The sequence below is a fragment of the Crinia signifera genome, chromosome 11 (assembly GCF_055691185.1).
Source record: "Crinia signifera chromosome 11, ASM5569118v1, whole genome shotgun sequence".
NCBI lineage: Eukaryota > Metazoa > Chordata > Amphibia > Anura > Myobatrachidae > Crinia > Crinia signifera.
Window position 1 is genome coordinate 27,773,306 of NC_139227.1, and position 18,066 is coordinate 27,791,371.

The following is an 18,066-nucleotide window of genomic DNA, read 5'->3' on the forward strand; positions in this document are numbered from 1 at the left end:
CTTCCACCCCGACTAGGGCCTAAACCTAACTCCCCCCCCTTCCCTGACCAATCACTAGCGAGCCTCATATACTTATTGATCTGATTCTTGGCTGGCAGTATTCCAGCATTGTGATCCTGATCTATTTGTTGTCCTGGTGCCACTATTGTAAGGACAGTCGGGACGCCGGTGTTGGTATACTGAACGCTGGTATCCTGGCGGCCAAGATGTTACCTGCATCCTGCGAACATGCTGATAACAGCAGTTACATCTATAACTGGGATCCATTGCAAAACTGGGGAGCCACTTTTAACAGACCCATAAGCCAGCCTCATTTTCACAGATATCCCACTGCAAGCCACAGTGCAGTCACCACGGTCAAGCTATTGTGCCAAGGGCCTGTGCATGACAGGGCTGTTTTGTAGTGGGTGCAACACCTTCCAGCAGGGAGCGTAAATACGTGTCCTTTTCTCTCTCTCTCTCTCTCTCTTATAGGTTAACGCCAGCGACATTCTCCTGAAGCTCAGCCTGCAGCTGTCAGGCTCACTGAGCGAGGACACGAATGTCTCCAGTGAGCTGGTGGTTGATGTGGCTCAATCTCTATTTGATGCATTTGATGGCACAATGAAAGCATCTTTGAACAACCATGAGAACTTAACATCTGATCAGGTCCAATGGCCACTTTGTATTTGTTATATTTTATTTTATAAAATGTAGATAAATATATTTTTGTACGTGCTTTTACTGTGTATAATGCTCCATTTGCAGTGTGGTTACTGGCTAGTAGCTGCTGCTTAGTTCTATTACTGTCTATGATGCTCTTTCACTTTCCACCTCATGTGTCAGTAGTACAGTCTTGTAACATATTTTGCGCCCTCCACCCAAAATAGGCTCTGCCCCCCCCCCCCCCCCCCAACATTCTGGATGGCTGCTGTGCCGTCTCAGTCTCACACCCCCAGGTCACCAGCCACCAGTGCATTCTCCGCTGTACAAGACAGGAGGCTGGTCACCAGGGACGGGTGAAGCATACAGTGCAGTGTGCAGCTGTGAGATGACATGGGGTGAGAGGGAGAGAGGTGAGATGGTGGGGTGCAAGGTATGGGGGGGGGGGGGGGTGAGCTGACAGGGGGGAGAGTTGAGAGTTGAGGGTGGGGAGAGGAGGCAGGTCTCATCTCACTGTGATCGACGGGTCTCCCGTTCCCCAGCCTCAACTCTTTCCTGTTCCCTGGTTCACAGCCACTGCTGCTCTCCTCGGTCCCTGGCCGCTGCTGCTCTCCTCGGTCCCTGGCCGCTGCTGCTCTCCTCGGTCCCTGGCCGCTGCTGCTCTCCTCGGTCCCTGGCCGCTGCTGCTCTCCTGCTCCTTGGTACCGGACCATGCATTTTACTGCCGTTTGAAATGTGAAGCTGACTCGCAAGCCAATCAGAGCTTGTGGTTCGATAGCCAATCAGAATCTACTATTGCATGTTGGCTGCAGAGCTACGAGCTCCTATTGGATTATTGGACTGGCCCTGTCCTATGCCCCTGTTGCGCCGGCTCACCCCCTCCCCCCCGCCACCGCTAGGGCTGCAGAGCCGTAGTTACGCCACTGTGTCAGTAATATATCATTGAAATGAGCACAGTTCTAAATGATGGAGCTGTTTATTTGTATCCCACTGGAGAACTGCAAATTACGTATTTAGTTATTATTATTGCATAACATTTTAGTATCATTGATGGTGTATATAGAATATTATATGAGTACAATAAGCGAACATGTAATAGCTCAGTCCCTTATCTTCCTTCCTGACATTTTGCTGTAATTACACACAGGTGATTCAGATCGTAGACTCCTCAGTAACATCCATGGACTACATAGAGGAGTCACTATTGTCGCTCAGAAACCACTCGCTACAGAATTACTCCTTCTCCTCCAACCTGTGCAGCATGACAGTCCGCAGGTAATAACCCTGCTCCCAGTTATATAATTGTTCAGATTGCCCTACTTCAGGCGGTGGCAGTGACGGCGGGAAGCCTGCCCAGAATGATTAAAAGACCAGACGTCACCATTATTAACATTGCATCAGATAGTAGAACACTGCATACGCATTATGCCACAAAGTAGTACACTGGCTTATACACATTATGCCACACAGTAGTAAATATTATACACATTATGCCACACAGTAATACATCTTGGACCTTATTCAGGTTCATTTGCTGCGACCGTTCGTTCGCACGGGGACCGATGTGTCACTGCACATGTGCAGTTCTGTGTGTGCACCCACTGCGAATAGTCGGATCACCCAGGATGGCAGGGGGGGGGGGGCAGGTGGCACAATTAGCATATGTAAAAGCCCAGCGTTTCATGGGCGTTCCCATGCTCATGAGGTCGTGACGTGGGTGCTGGGGTCGGGCAGCTGACATCACCCGATGCCTCAGAGCACCCTTACATATGCGTGCACTTTCGGCGACCATCAAATGATGTGGGTGTTCCCCTGTAAAACATCCATTCACAGCCAGTGCGAACGTACGCGCCTTACGAATGTTGGGCCGGCGTACCACCATTCGCAAGGCAGGGTTAGGCTGACTCGCAAGGATGTGACTTCCCATCTGAGCAAATCACCCAGAATAACCCCCCTTATACACATTATGCCACACAGTATTTACCCTTATTATTAATGTTGCATCAGACAGTAGAACCCTTTATACCCCTACACTACACAGTATCAGTATCTTAATATACATAAGACTATAAAAGACAATAGTATCTTGTAACAGCTAAGTAAGATTTAACATAAATAGAAAGTGAAAGTGGTTCCGTTTGATAAGAATGAGGATAAGCCAAGAATTTATGTATAATAAAATGTAACAATGTCTTCATGTCTTTATTAAATATAATATTAAAGACGTGAAGCATTAACTCTGAGACATGCTGTGCAACCAAAGAAACATTATACAACCCATACATTATCTCCAGTGCACGTAGGCAAGGTCTCCTACATTGCATCTTTTCATGTGGCACAGTTTCCAATGTACCACATCCCTCACTTCTTCTATCACACCCCCCCCCCCTCCGCCAACCAAAATCACTGCTCCCCAAACAAACACACTTACAAATAGTGACTTACTTGGGTGCTGCAAATAACTGTCCCTGCAGCGGTGGCGTAAAATAACATTTTGCACCATTGGACATTTTGACAGCGGCCAGTTCGGATAGTACCTTGTGGTACTTTTAAGGGTATGTTACCAGTATGGCGGCCATCTAGAAGTTGGCCCTCTTGGACACAACTCTCATTTTATAATTGGGAAGGTAGTCATATCGCACCTAGAATTTCACTGGAAAAAAAGAACGGCAGTGGCGGACTGGGCCGCGTGTGCTGCCTCTCCCGGCTTGCAGGAGAGAGGGGAGTAGCGGAGTGTGATGCCCCCCTCTCTCCTATATCTCAGCTGCACCCAATGAGAGCCGCTGAACCCGCCGCGAGTCCAGTGGCTCTCTCTGTGCACCGATCGGGAGGCGGAGCCTCCACGTTGCAAGAAGAAATCGGCCCATCTGGCATTTGCCAGAAGGGCCAGATGGCCTGTCCGGCCCTGAAGAACGGTGTTCTGCTTCTTAACATATCTTTATTCATTCTCAAGGTTAAATTGAGTTTTCCTTTGCAGGAACTTTATGTTAAAATTCGAGAATAAATAACTCTCCACAAAAATGTGATTTAGGACCGCATTTATCAAGTAATATTTGCGGCTAAATCCCCGAAAACACCCGTTTAAGTATCCCTCAAATGTATTAAAGGGGGACCTCAACAGGAATCTCCAGTCCCTGCTGCGATCCCCCCTGCATCCCCCATAGGTTTCTATGGGGGATGCGAAGCTGCCCGATGTATGAACATCGGGCAGCCCGGCTTCGCACCCCTGGGTTGTTGCCATTCTGATATGGCGATAGCCCATTGTAGCCTATGGCTACGCACTGCCCGAGCGGCAGTGCAGTCAGCGGGGGCGCGCGGGGGGGGGTGTCAGCGCATAACCACGCATGCATTGGCTTCCGGGTCAGGGCTTTGCAGGGACAAGCACCTTTCGGAGCCCTGTCCCTGCGCCCTTACATTAATAAATCCCGGCGGTATTGCACGTTACTGCATTACGATGTCCGGTGATGTCACCGCGCCGGCATCGCTCTGTAATGATAAATGCGCCCCCATATCAAATAATGCTGTTTTCCCTTTTCCTATGTTGTTTTCCAAGCTACAGTAACAGAGATCTGCCACAAGATGGCAATATTGTGCTGCCAGTGATTTAAAAAGCATATTTAAGTTCAACAGGATCAGGTCTGCAATGGAAATATTGGGGGTTATATCGACCTGATCGCTGTTGTGCATTTCCACAAGCTGATCGATTATCAAATGACTGCACATGTTTCTGGGCCACAACGCGCATGCGTGACACCAAACTGCAACAAAAATCTGCACATTTTTAATTCCTAGTCAGTCGCAGTTTGATTGACAGGAAGCCGACATTCGTGGTGGGGATCTGCCCCTGCGTGAATATGCATATGTGCAGATCCCCTGTGTGGACGTCTTCGGCAAGTATCGCACTCGACGAGGTGTTCGTAGACACCCATAGAGGGACAAAGTGCCGGGATTTCAGCGGTCGGGATTCCGCCGTCGGGATTTTGACCGCCGGAATTTCAACTGCATCCCATCTTGTGATGTTCCCATAGCAACCCATCAGGCTATCATTTCTCTATTGCAGTGGTGGCCAACCTGTGGCTCTTGAGCCTCATGCGGCTCTTCCCCTTGTAAAGTGTGGCTCCTGCTCCCACTGCTGCCTGCCGCCCACAGTCTGTCCCAGTCCCCCCTGCTGCCGGTTCCCTGAATCCCTTCTCCTTCTGAGGGGAGGAGAGCGCGCATCGCGCATCTCTCCTACCCCTTACTGTGCATCCTTGTGACTGGGCCGTCCGCCAATCAGATCTCGTGGGCCAGCAGCCAATCAGGAGCCGGCCAGTGAGCTTTGATTGGTGGGTGGCCCAGTAACAGGGAAGTGAGGGGGAAGGAGACGCGCGGTGTGCTGTGCTCTCCTCCCATCTGTGACATGACAGGACTGCAGGGGGACACCAGCCTGTCCTCTCCCCGCCTGGCAGCAGCAGCAACAACGATGAGTGCTGCTGCTGGGAAATTTGCACTGTGGGGGCATAGCAGTTTGTGGCACTGTGGGGGCATAGCAGTTTGTGGCACTGTGGGGGCATAGAAGTTTGTGGCACTGTGGGGGCATAGCAGTTTGTGGCACTGTGGGGGCATAGTAGTTTGTGGCACTGTGGGGGCATACCAGCTTTTTGGCACTGTGGGGGCATACCCGGCACCGTGTGGTGCATACCTAGCACCGTTGGGGGCATATGTGTATCTGGCACTATTGGGGGCATATGTATATATGGCACTGCACTATTGGAGGCATATTTGTATCACACCCACACAAGGGGTCAAAATAGGCTATGCCCCTTTTTTTGGCGCACGCATGATGTCGGCTCTTTAGCTTGACTACCGATATTTTCGGCTCTTTACCTCTGACCGGTTGGCCACCCCTGCTCTATTGCATCCTAGAAAATCAAATTAAGATTCTGATTGGTTGATCTAGCACAACACCACTACTTGTCAGGTTTTGGAAGTGTAGTAAATCTACTCCTGGGACTTGTAGTTGTAGTTGTTGCCCTTCTATTATATAATGCCTTACTGCCATTACAAAGTAGCATGCTCAGACTGTAATCTGTGTGCTCTTATATCCTTCCAATTTACCTTCATGGATCTTGGCTGTCGCTAGGGTGATGACTTCAGAACTGACATCAGGATCGTTCAGCACTTCTCATCCTGCCCCATGTCAGGTGACCTTCCCCACGTCCTCCGTCCTGCGCAACGTAACCGACTCCTATCAGACTCTGAACGTCATGGTGAGTTCCATCCTAGTGCTCCATGCCCACTCCCCTGATCCTCCCCTGATGCCCCATACACACTAGGCAACCCTGGTCCCGGCCGATATAGTTAACAATAGGTTTTGCTGGTAATGTGTTATTCCTGGATATTACTTTGCATAGTCCGCTCCTAATACCTTTCAGCAGCAATCCCAAAATAAGAAACAAAAAAGGAGTTTCTCTTTCGTCCAGTCCGGTGACACAGCTTCACAATGGGATGTAGTAGGGTCCGCCAGGAGCCAGGCACCTATGCTTCAATTCTTTGGGAGCAGGCTCCTCCCTCTGCATCCCATCATGCTTCAGTTTCGTTTAGGTGCCCACAGGAGTGGGTGCAATGCTGAGTGGCTGCGTTGCAGCCACACTTTTTTCTTTGGATTTTTAGTAGTTAGACTAGGTTTTTATTGTTTTCTTAACATTCTGCCAGCGTGTGACTTCTGCCTGAAGTCCGTACACCAGTGGTTCCCAAACTGTGTGCCGTGGCTCCCTGGGGTGCCTCAGGACACATGCAGGGGTGCCGCGGCTTGGTGGTGCAGGACCAACTCAAATTATTAACGGTTAATTATTTATGAGCAAAACCAGTGCTGGTGGCTGCCAATGATAGAATGTGTACAAACAGAAACAAATCCTGCCCTTTACCACATAACTGCCGCTAAGAATCGCATATAGACCCAATCAAAATATTTTTTTTTGGACCTAGGGGTGCCGTGAAAAAAATTCTGATTCTCTAGGGTGCCCTGAATCAAAAAAGATTGGGAACCCCTGCCGTACACGCTAAGAGCGCAGCAGAACACTGACAGAAGCACGTCCTGTCAGTGTTCTGTGTGCAGAGGGCATTCATCGAAGGAATGCACACTCTGCACAGCGCTTAACTCCGCTCAGATGGAGGCTTGTCCTGGGCTCCGGGGGACCCCGTCCAACGATTTGCCTAGAAGGGGATCTTGGGGACGGGTCTCTCAGCGATGGCGGCCGCCATCTTTAAGAGTTTGGAAACCGAAATCCCCCAGGGGAGTTGAGGTTTCTTACAGGACGCCCAGCGTTTCTGGGCAACTCCAAGTGGTCCCTAGAGGGGGAGTTACTGGAGGGGAGAGCATAGTGGGAGTGCCTGTGTGTGTGCGGTTTGGCGCCAAAAGACGTCAGCTACCCGCACTGGAGGTGGGACTTGGTCTCTTCCACGGTTTACTGGCGCCATTTCTGTGCTTGCTGCGGAGCTGAAAGACAGAGATCCTGCTCAGAAGTCTCTCCTGACAAACGCTTCCCCCGCTGATCGCTGGCAACAGAACACACAGATAAGTACACTGGTGCATTACTCTGTGACTTTGCCTGAACGCTTAGCTGTGTTGTTTTATTCTGATATTAACATGGCTGACGAGTGCAGTTCTGTTGCTGGGGAGGGAGCAAATGAGATGTTTTACCATTGCAAAAGATGTAATGTAAATTTATCATGTGAACAGTTGGACCAGGGGGAATTGTGCCCTCCTTGCGAAGCTGTGCCCTGTGGGTCACATACTCAGAGTCCTGAAGGAGCTGAGCCAGCGTGGGCTGTGGCTTTGGGGCGGTCTGTTAAGGCTTTAACAGAGGCTTTGAATAGGCAAAATGGATCTTTGGTGGGATCTCCGGGACCTATTCCCTCATCTCAGGGATCTCTTACCCCTGCACAGGGAGACCCTATCTTGCTGCAGGCTATGCAGGACACTGCACAGGGGGTGCATAAGATGTCTTCTCTTTTGGAGCAATTTACAAAGGTATCTGATGAGGTGATGTTTAGACAGGGGTCTTCTATGGTACTTCCATTAGCTGCTGACACAGATGATGGTGGAGTAGATGAGGATGATTTGTGTTGGTCACAGGGAGAGGAAACAGATTCTTCAGCCTCTGGTATTGAAGATTTGATTTTGGCTGTAAAGCAGGCTCTGGATTTGCCTGCTGAGGAAAAGGCTGCTGCGCAGTGTGTGTTTAAAAGGAGCCGTAAGGATCCAGTGTCCTTTCCTTCGGATAAAGGCATGGTTGCTTTATTAGGGGAGGCTGGCAAGTCTTCAGAGAAGAGACTATTAATGTCAAAGAAATATGCAAACATGTACCCCATGCCTGAGGATCATGTTAAGGTATGGGAGAAAGTTCCTTTGGTGGATTCCTCTGTGGCCAGATTATCCAAGGCTACTGCGCTGCCAGTGCAGGGTGGCGTGGCCTTTAAAGATCAAGTTGATAAGAAGGTTGAAGGCTGTCTGAAGGCAGTTTTTGAAGGTGTTGGTTTCACTATGCGCCCCATTATTGCTTCGGCCTGGGTGGCAAAAGCCATGATCAAGTGGGCGGAGACCTTGGGGAGTCATCTCCAGCATGATGCGGAGGCTTTTTCTGTGGCAGAAAAGTTGAGGTGTGCTGCGGAATATATATGTGAAGCTAGCAAGGAGGGTGCCAAGATGGCGTTCAAAGTGTCCGTCACTTCTGTTACTGCCAGGAGAGCTCTCTGGTTAAAGGCCTGGGAGGCGGATAGTGAATCTAAAAAGTCACTGGAAGCTATCCCTTTTAAGGGTGAGCTTTTAATTGGGTCAGAATTGGATGAGATCATCAAGCAGGCTATGGGGGGGTAAGAGTACTTTTCTTCCCACACCTCTAAATCCTCTGGCTCTAAATTCGGAGTCTTTAAACCATCCTTTCGTCCTTCCTTTCGAGGGGGAGCAGCTGGCAGAGGTCAGTCAGGGCGCGGCAGAGGTAGAGTGACCAAGTCTAAGTTTGGCGCCTTTACTAAGAAACATGCCGCCAAGGGGGAAGACAAACCCTCTGCATGACGGGGCGGGGACTCCCTGTTCTGGGATCAGAGTAGGGGGTCGCCTCCTGCAATTTCAGGACAGTTGGAGGGTAGCCACGGAAGATCCGTGGGTACTCTCCATTGTTTCAGAGGGATATCAAATAAATCTCAGGGGTCCACCCCCTCGCAGATTTCTCCCCACTCCTTTACCAAGGACCGCATCCCTCAGATCTTCACTTCTGGGAGCTGCCTTATCTCTCGAGAAGAAGGGGGTAGTTATACCAGTCCCTCGAGAGGAGAGAAGAAAAAGTTTTTATTCGATCCTTTTCTTAGTCCCCAAACCAGACGGGTCATTCAGACCCATTCTAAATTTAAAATCTTTGAATGTTCATCTTTGGGTGGATCACTTTCGCATGGAATCCCTGAGGTTGGTGCTGTTGAGCATAGAGCCAGGGGAGTTTTTAGCATCAGTGGACATTCAGGATGCGTATCTCCATGTCCCGATCCACAAAGATTCCAGTCTTTACTCCGGTTTGCAATCGGGGGAAGACATTGGCAGTTCCAAGCATTCCCGTTTGGGCTTGCCAAGGCCCCGAGAGTGTTCACCAAAGTGATGTCCACCATGGCTGCAGCTCTCAGACTGCAGGGAATAATTGTTATCCCTTACCTGGACGATCTGCTCTTCAAAGCAGAGTCGGCAGAGATGTTACAGGTTCACCTGGAGGTGGCAACACAGTTTTTGAAAAGTCAGGGCTGGATTTTGAATCTGCCCAAGTCCCATTTGACACCAACGCAGACCCTGAAATTTTTGGGGGTGATCATAGACACGCACCTTCACAGGGTTTTTCTCCCAGAATCCAAAGCGGTGGAGATTCGGCTGATGGTGTTGGAGATCCTGCAAGCACCGGCACCATCGGTGTGGCAAGGAGTAAGGTTGCTAGGAAAGATGGTGGCAGCTTTCGAAACTCTGCAGTTCTCCAGATTCCGTTCCAGGATTTTCCAATAGAACATCCTATCCTGTTGGTCCGGAGATGCCAAGAGGATGAAGCAGGAAGTTTTATCCCTGTCACCGGAGTCCAGGGAGTCCCTCCTATGGTGGACGGATGTGGAAAATTTGCAGCTGGGGAGATCTCTCAGGCCCTGGGATTGGCTGGTCATAACGACCGACGCCAGCCTGAGGGGCTGGGGGGCAGTAGTTCTTCACCTGAGACTTCAGGGCCTTTGGTCGAAGGAAGAGTCCAAACTGCCATTCTGGAGCTGAGGGCAGTCTTGAACGCATTGATCCAGGCGGAGGTTTTTCTGAGAAGTTCCCCGCTGAGAATACAATCGGACAATGCAACAACAGTGGCTTATTTGAACCATCAAGGCGGGACATGCAGCAAGATGGCGATGGCGGAAGTTTCCAAGATTTTCAGTTGGGCAGAGACCAACGTTCCGGCATTGTCGGCAATATTTATTCCAGGTGTCAGGAATGTGGAAGCAGACTTTCTCAGCAGGGAGTCCCTTTGGGAAGGAGAATGGTCTCTCCATCAAGAGGTTTTTCAGGAGATTGTGAATCGATGGGGTCTGCCAGACATAGACCTGATGGCGACAAGAATGAACCGTCAGGTTCAGAGATTCTGCTCGCGGGTGAGGGATCCCGCTGCTTGGGCAGTGGACGCCATGACAGTTCAGTGGGACTTCCAGATGGTGTACATTTTCCCTCCATTTCCCATGTTACCGAGGGTGTTGAAGAAAATAAAGAATCAGGGAGTGCGGGCAATTCTAATTGCACCGGACTGGCCCAGGAGGTCATGGTACTCCGATGTACTGAGGTTGTCGAAGGATTCCTGGAGGCTTCCTCATCGTCAGAACCTGTTAGGCCAGGGACCGTTTCTTCACGAGGACCCAGGTCATCTCAATTTGACGGCGTGGTTTATGAAACCTCCTTATTAAAGAAAAAGGGGTTTTCTGATGAGGTCATCCAGACCATGCTGAGGGCCCGTAAGACGGTGTCTGCGGCAAATTACCATCGGGTCTGGAAGATATACATTAGATGGTGTGAGAGACAGAAACTTCACACATCCAGATACAAATTGTCAAGATTTTTTTAAATTTTTTACAGGATGGTTTTTCATCAGGCCTTAGTCTGCAATCCTTAAAGGTGCAGCTTTTGGCCTTATCCATATTCTTTCAAAAGAGAGTAGCTTTGCTACCTGAGATTCAAACTTTTTTACAAGGGGTTGCTAGACTTAAACCACCTTATAAGCAGCCGGTGGCGCCTTGGGACTTATCTTTGGTCTTATCTATGTTACAGAATCCTCCTTTTGAACCGCTAAGATCTGCGGAGTTAAAGTATGTGACCTGGAAGCTCACTTTTTTGTTGGCAATTACATCAGACAGACGAGTGTCTGAGTTGGGTGCCTTGTCTTGCAAGTCAGTGCCAAAATTCCTACCTAAGGTAGTGTCATATTTTCATTTAAACCAAGACATTGTACTTCCAGTGTTTTCTCCCCCAGATGGGGTTAAAAATAGGGACAAACTGAAGAGATTGGATGTAGTTCGCGCCTTGCGAATATACATTGAGAGGGTAAAGGACATTCCAAAATCGGATTTACTCTTGGTGCTATATGATGTGCATAAGGTTGGGTGGCCTGCTTCTAAGCAGACCATCGCTCGCTGGTTGAGATCTACCATTGCCTTTGCCTACTGTAAAGCAGGTCGACCAGTTCAGTCTCGGATAAATGCACATACCACCAGGTCGGTTGCTTCCTCCCCAAAGAATTGAAGCATAGGTGCCTGGCTCCTGGCGGACCCTACTACATCCCATTGTGAAGCTGTGTCACCGGACTGGACTCAGAGAAAGGGGTTCGAACGGTAAGTTCCTACAAAAATCCCCTTATCAGTCACACGCCCATATTCCCAAGGGGTATGGATCATTAGGTCTACAGCAGTTAGGTCAACCCCATTAGGTCAACATGCAGAAAGGTCGACATGGGTGTAGGTCAACATATCATTAGGTCGACACAAGCATTAGGTCAACATGGGCAAGGTCAACAGTCAAAAGGTCGACATGGGTTTTTTCACAGTTTTTTTGTATGTTGACCAAATGGTGTCGACCCAATGCATGTCGACCTAATGACCGTATCCTGTTTCCAAGCATAATCAACTGCTTTCTCTTTCTCTCTCTGGCAGTTAGTAGCTCTGTCTATTAATCCCTTCACTCACCTGAGTCCTGTGGAAATAGTGGGGCCTGTGGTTGAGTTATCCTTGGAGTCAGATGATGGCGGGATAATCGTGTACAACATGGATGAGTACATTGAGGTGAGTGACCAATCAGATGAAAAATTCTAGGGCTACGTTTACATGGTGGCAGCTGCCGCAAGCAGCTGATTCGCTACCATTCACTGGTTCCCAACCTCAAGTACCCCCAACAGTTCATGTTTTCCAGGTCACTCGGCAGGTACACAGGTGCACTCATTAAACACGTCTTTAGTTAGCCCCACCCACCAAGCTCCCTCCCCCCGCCCCTGTGCACAGCTGCAATTGCATTTTTTATAGTATTATTTAGTTGATTTAATTTCAACTTGGATAAATCCTTTAACTGTATACAGTAAAACTGAAGTTGTGATAGCAGCACTTTAGTACCGCCTGACTGTTAGGTCAATGGGCTGCCAGTGTGTGCGATGTTCCACAATCACCCTTACAGCAAATAAATAATATAGAAACACCCAGCCTCCTGGCACCTTTTGGCAAGGCAGAGATATAATTTGCCTTATGTGTAAACCATCCACTGTCCATCAGCAATAAAGTCCCATTGCTAATAGGACAGGTCGAACACTGATCACAGAGAATTGGTTTTCCCACACAGAAACAATTACTTGGAATACTTCCTGCGGTGTCCAGAAATTGGGCACTTGCCTGTTACAGACTTAGGGACACCTGTGACTCAGGGGCAGATTTATTAAGCTTGGTGAAGTGATAAACTGTCTGGTTTTTATCACCGGCCAATCAGCTCCTACCTCTCATTTTTCAAACCAAGCCTGTAACTTCACAGGTAGGAGCTGATTGGCCGGTGATAAAAACCAGACAGTTTATCACTTCACCAAGCTTAATAAATCTGCCCCTGATTTATTTATTTTCCTAGATTTTGTTGACAAAAAATGAGAGTTCCCCATCAAATGAGACAAAGACAGAACTGGCCAAAGATAAGAAGATGATCCTGGTGGTGAATGTGACATCTGCAAACCACTCCGTGGTCATAAGAGTGGAGCCATCAATCCCAGTCCAGCTGGACCTGTATCTAGGATTTAATGAAAAACCCAACAGCAGCGTCTTCCTGCAGAACATCTCCCTCCCGAACAGTAAGGACGGGCATTCTGCTTTATTGGTTTCAGTGAGATACAGAAGGAGGTGATGGTGGGGTGGCCAAATCTAGCATACCTTAATCTTCAACATGATCAGTCAGCTCTATAAAGCAATTACTATATACTATTTTCTATTTATATGTTCAGAGGCAGCCCTAGCTAATTTGATGCCCTAGGCAAAATTTTGGCTCTTGCCCCTACACTGTCGTTAGTTCAGCCACTGACCAATTGCACCTTATTCACAATACACCACAATGTATTTCTCCTTATTCACACTGCACCACACTACATTGCTCCTTATTCACACTGCACCACACAGTAGTGCCCATTATACACGTTACGCAACACCTTGCCACACAGTAATAGTGATCCTTATACACATAAAGTGACACAGTAATGCCCATTACACATTATACCACACATTAGTAATGTCCTTATACACATAATGCCACACAGTAATGCCGCTTAGACATATGCCACACATTATTATAACCCAATTACCCTGCCACTCAACTGGCCTGGGCCCTGCTGGCCTGGGCTCTGCAGATCTGAAGCCTGGGTTGCCTACAGGGAGTCAGTCAGTGCAAGCTAATTTCACTGGACTCTACAAAGGTCCATGGGAGGAGGGGCTGCTGCGGCTAGGCACCCACAAAATACCTTCTCAAGGGAAAGTGGCCAATTTTGTTTCTTCCCACTGCTGCCCCACTATCTATGCACTTCGCAATGGTGCTGCTACTTCGGCTGGCTCAGTTGTATGATCTGCATGCCCCATGGCATTCAAAATGCCCTAGGCATTTGTCTAGTTTGCCTATGCTTAGGACTGGCTCTGTATATATTTTCTATTTATAGATGTGTCTGTGTACATCTAGCCTCCTTTTGTGTTGAACAGACATTCTTGTCAACCTATGCCATGGTGCACCACGATAATATAGGGCGCATTTTCTTGCAACTTTTTCTATTTAAAGGTGTCTTAATTGCAAATATGATGCACACGCAGTTTCTGCTGTTTAAAATGATATGTGGCATGTCTATATTCAGAGTGTGACTGCGGCTGTGTCTGCATACGCAATGCTATGTTACAGTGTTTTCCTGGAGAACACTGTAACGCTACAGATTTACATGGAACTCACGTGGCTTTTATCGCATGGAGGATAGATGTTTGCAGACACGTGTGTGTGTGTGTATATATATATATATATATATATGCAGTGGTCGAAGTGGAAATTTTGAAGTGGGGGTATGGAAATTTTGAAGTGGGGGTATGGAAAAGTAAAGAGTGAATATAGTGCGCACCTTCGGACACCCCCCTGTCCATCAACGTCCCCTGCCAGACTGCCCCGTTGTACAGGGGTATTACAAAAGCACAATATGTGCTGCTGAGTGATCAGAGAGCATCCTGAGGGGGGAAAAAAACTTTTTTTTTTTAACTTCAGATTAAAGTGGGGGTATGCCATACCCCCGTATACCGCCCCACTTCGACCACTGTATATATGTGTATAATACTTTTTCCGTCCAGAGTCCTCTAAGCCACGATAATTACATATTTGGCCCTTATTCTGGTTCACTCGCAAAGGCAAATTCCTTTTCAAATGATAAAAAACATGTGCACTGCAGGTGGGGCAGATGTAACTTGTGCAGATAGAATTAGATTTGGGTGGGTTAATTTGTTTCTGTGCAGGGTAAATACTGACTGCTTTATTATGGGATATCCCGCAAGGATGGAATTTCATGTTTAATTGCAAAGGTAGTATCCTATCACTGTACCACACAAAGGTGGCATCCTATCACAGTACCACGTAAAGGTGGCATCCTATCACAGTAACACGTAAAGGTGGTATCCTATCACAGTAACACATAAAGGTGGCATCCTATCACAGTAACACATAAAGGTGGCATCCTATCACAGTACCAAACAAAGGTGGCATCCTATCAAAGTACCACACAGAAGGTGGCATCCTGTCACAGTACCACACAGAAGGTAGCATCCTATCACAGTACCACACAGAAAGTGGCATCCTATCACAGTAGCACACAGAAGGTGGCATCCTATCACAGTACCACACAGAAAGTGGCATCCTATCACAGTAGCACACAGAAGGTGGCATCCTATCACCGTACCACATAAAGATGGCATCCTATCACAGTAGCACACAGAAGGTGGCATCCTATCACAGTAGCACACAGAAGGTGGCATCCTATCACAGTACCACACAGAAGGTGGCATTCTATCACAGTAGCACACAGAAGGTGGCATTCTATCACAGTAGCACACAGAAGGTGGCATTCTATCACAGTACCACGTAAAGATGGCATCCTATCACAGTACCACACAGAAGGTGGCATTCTATCACAGTAGCACACAGAAGGTGGCATCCTATCACAGTACCACGTAAAGATGGCATCCTATCACAGTACCACACAGAAGGTGGCATTCTATCACAGTAGCACACAGAAGGTGGCATTCTATCACAGTAGCACACAGAAGGTGGCATCCTATCACAGTAGCACACAGAAGGTGGCATCCTATCACAGTACCACACAGAAGGTGGCATCCTATCACAGTACCACACAGAAGGTGGCATTCTATCACAGTACCACACAGAAGGTGGCATCCTATCACAGTAGCACACAGAAGGTGGCATCCTATCACAGTACCACACAGAAGGTGGCATTCTATCACAGTAGCACACAGAAGGTGGCATCCTATCACAGTACCGCACAGAAGGTGGCATTCTATCACAGTAGCACACAGAAGGTGGCATTCTATCACAGTAGCACACAGAAGGTGGCATCCTATCACAGTAGCACACAGAAGGTAGCATCCTATCACAGTACCACACAGAAAGTGGCATCCTATCACAGTAGCACACAGAAGGTGGCATCCTATCACAGTACCACGTAAAGATGGCATCCTATCACAGTACCACACAGAAGGTGGCATTCTATCACAGTAGCACACAGAAGGTGGCATTCTATCACAGTAGCACACAGAAGGTGGCATTCTATCACAGTAGCACACAGAAGGTGGCATTCTATCACAGTAGCACACAGAAGGTGGCATTCTATCACAGTACCACACAGAAGGTGGCATTCTATCACAGTAGCACACAGAAGGTGGCATTCTATCACAGTAGCACACAGAAGGAGGCATTCTATCACAGTAGCACACAGAAGGTGGCATTCTATCACAGTAGCACACAGAAGGTGGCATTCTATCACAGTAGCCCACAGAAGGTGGCATTCTATCACAGTAGCACACAGAAGGTGGCATTCTATCACAGTACCACGCTTCTAGTCACTGAGTTCTGCAGAAGCCATTTTGTATCACAGATGTTTGCGAGTGGAGACTGCATGGCTAGTTGCTTGATTTTATACATCTGTGGCAACGGGTCTGATTGAGACACCTGAATTACACAAACACACGCACACACACACACACACGCACACACAAATTTCAGTGGTTTAATTCTGTTTTAATTATGTAATGCTATTTTCTATTTCTAAATAGCTTCTTTCTACCGCTAGATGGCCTATATACCTGGGTGTTGTCCCCGGAGATGTTACTCAATGGCACTGGTGTTTACTATATCAACATGACTGTGGCTAATAAAAGTCTGGATATGTGGGCAGGTGGGAAAACCTTGGCTCTCTCCATTGACATATTTGCAACACAGTGTGTTTTCTGGGATGACGACCTTAGAACATGGAGTGACTATGGCTGCTACGTAAGTGTGTCCTCAGACCTAGCTCAGTAGTCTCCCTCAGCACCTTCCCACAAACTAATGTCTTTAAGTCATTGGGGGTTATGTTTGCAAAGCTGAAACTTGGAGGACCTGATGGAAGGTCAGCACCAGAAGTGGGGCCTGTGTCTACTCATAGAAACATAGAATGTGACGGCAGATAAGAACCACTTGGCCCATCTAGTCTGCCCCTTTTTTAAACATGTTACCTATCCCAAGCATGTTTAAATTGTACTACTGTATTTGCCTCTACCACCTCTGATGGGAGGCTATTCCACTTACCCACTACCCTTTCTGTGAAGTAATTCTTCCTCACATTTCCCCTGAATCTTCCTCCTGCTAGTGTCAGTGCATGTCCTCGTGTTCTGTTGCTCCTCTTCCTGTGAAGAATGTCTCCCACCTGTACCTTGTTAAAGCCCTTGATATATTTGAAGGTTTCTATCATGTCCCCCCTTTCCCTTCTCTGCTCTAAACTATACATATTAAGATATTTTAGTCTTTCCTGGTACGTTTTGTGATGTAGGCCAGGCACCATTTTAGTTGCCCTTCTTTGTACAGTCTCTAATGTATTTATATCCTTCTGGAGATATGGCCTCCAGAACTGAACACAATACTCTAGGTGAGGTCGTACCAATGACCTATACAGTGGCATTATTACTTCTTTCTTTCTACTGCTGATACCTCTCCCTATGCAACCAAGCATCTGACTTGCCTTCTTCATTGCTTTGTTACATTGCCTACCTGCCTTTAAGTCCCCTGAAATAGTGACACCTAGATCCCTCTCTTCCTCAGTAGTTTCCATTATAGTGCCATTTATACTATATTCAGTCTTTGGATTTTTCAGACCCAAGTGCATCATTTTGCATTTTTTGGCATTAAACTGTAGTTGCCATTCTCTTGACCATTTCTCTAATCTGCCTAGATCCTCAATCATTTGTTTTATCCCTCCTGGTGTGTCTACCCTGTTGCATACCTTTGTGTCATCTGCAAAAAGGCACATTTTACCCTCAATTCCATTTGCAATATCACCAATAAAGATATAAAATAAAAACACTGGTCCAAGTACAGATCCCTGGGGTACTCCACTTGTAACCTTTCCCTCCTTTGACTGTACCCCATTTACTGCAACTCTTTGTTTTCTGTCCTACAACCAAGATCTTATCCATTCAACTGTTAGAATCCAATCCCAAGCTTTCAAGTTTATTTAACAGTCTGCGATGTGGGACAGGCTCAAAAGCCTTACTAAAGTCTAGATAAGCTACATCTACAGCCCCACCTTGATCTATTACTTTAGTCACCCAGTCAAGAAAAGTCAATAAGAT

At 47.6% G+C, this 18,066-nt stretch overlaps 1 protein-coding gene across 1 annotated transcript in view; it reads left to right on the forward strand.

Annotated features, from left to right (window-relative positions):
- The window catches only part of LOC146045032 (polycystin-1-like protein 3), a 31,965-nt gene extending 15,206 nt beyond the window's left edge, over positions 1-16,759 (forward strand). Inside the window, exons 6-11 of the mRNA XM_083163730.1 lie at positions 475-648; positions 1,790-1,917; positions 5,765-5,891; positions 11,833-11,961; positions 12,785-13,001; positions 16,530-16,759. Coding sequence (XP_083019856.1) covers positions 475-648; positions 1,790-1,917; positions 5,765-5,891; positions 11,833-11,961; positions 12,785-13,001; positions 16,530-16,759 — 1,005 coding nt within the window. The remainder of the gene's footprint in view (positions 1-474; positions 649-1,789; positions 1,918-5,764; positions 5,892-11,832; positions 11,962-12,784; positions 13,002-16,529) is intronic.
- The last annotated feature ends 1,307 nt before the right edge of the window (positions 16,760-18,066 follow it).